General features: G+C 61.3%; 1 protein-coding gene across 1 annotated transcript in view; it reads right to left on the bottom strand.

Moving 5' to 3' along the window:
• FAM167B (family with sequence similarity 167, member B) overlaps window positions 1-536 on the bottom strand; it is a 1,179-nt gene extending 643 nt beyond the window's left edge. The window contains exon 1 of the mRNA XM_010138250.1: window positions 246-536. Within this exon, the coding sequence (XP_010136552.1) occupies window positions 246-536 (291 nt within the window). The remainder of the gene's footprint in view (window positions 1-245) is intronic.
• Window positions 537-1,018: the final 482 nt, after the last annotated feature.

Genomic DNA, 1,018 nt, shown 5'->3' with positions numbered 1-1,018 from the left:
CCTGAGAAAGCCCCCACAGCCATGCCACCAGCAGAGCAGGCAGGAGGGGGGCACAAGCGCAGACCGTGATGGAGCTGTGAGCCCTGTCACTCTGCAGAAGACACAGGCAGAGCTGTGTACACCTGAGCACAGGAGCAAAGCACGGCACTGCTTCCAGAGCACCCCGAAGCCCTGTGCCCCCCACCCTGCCTGGGGCTCAGTCCCTACCCACCCCTCCTGTCCCCATCCCACCAGCAGCTACTCACCAGCTCTGTCCTGAGCCACTCCAAAGCCGCCTCCATGGTGGCAAAGCCACAGACACCCCTGTCCCGCTTGTCCTCAGGGTGCCCAGGGTCCTGCTTTGCCGCCAGTGCCCCCCCAGGGCTGCGGCTGCACCAGGGCTGCCCTCGTACCCGGGCTTCCCACTCCAGGTAGGAAGGTCTCCGTGTCTGGAGCTTCAACTTGGCTGTCAGTGCCTTCACACTGTCCAGGTTCTCCTCCTCCCAGGTGGGCTCCTCCTCGCCCAGCTCCTTGAACTTCAGCTGGCTGAAGGCCATGGTGGCACCCACCAGACCCCCCCAAAACGCCTGGGTCACCTCTGCCCCCGCTCAAAGGCTCTGTCCAAGCAGAGCCACTGCACCCAGGGGGCGAGGAGCACCCTGACCACAAACACCCACCAGCTGCACCTGAGCCCTGGCTATTTATTCACTCCTGGAACACCAGCGGCTGGGGCCACCGAGGACAATTATAGCAGACAGGAACTGTCCTTATCCAGAGAAGTGCAAAAGGAGGGGTTTTCTATTTTGTTCTGTGATTGTTTAGGGTTGTTTGGGGTTTTTTTTCCCTATTATTTTTTACCATTATTGTCTCCAGCTGGGAGGAGGCTCCCGGTTCCCCCGGAGGAAGCCTTCACCGGGACGTGCTGGCAAAGATGATTTATCTCCGGGCACCCGGCCGGGTCTGGGAGGCGGGGGACGGGACAAAAAAAGCCCAAGGAAGGAAAAAAAGAGCCCGGCGGGTGCTGCGGGAGCCGGGGGGC

Source organism: Buceros rhinoceros, unplaced genomic scaffold, assembly GCF_000710305.1.
Source record: "Buceros rhinoceros silvestris isolate BGI_N320 unplaced genomic scaffold, ASM71030v1 scaffold41386, whole genome shotgun sequence".
NCBI classification, from domain to species: Eukaryota; Metazoa; Chordata; class Aves; order Bucerotiformes; family Bucerotidae; genus Buceros; species Buceros rhinoceros.
The sequence above is the reverse complement of the archived record's forward strand: the minus strand, read 5'-3'. Positions and strand labels throughout refer to the sequence as shown.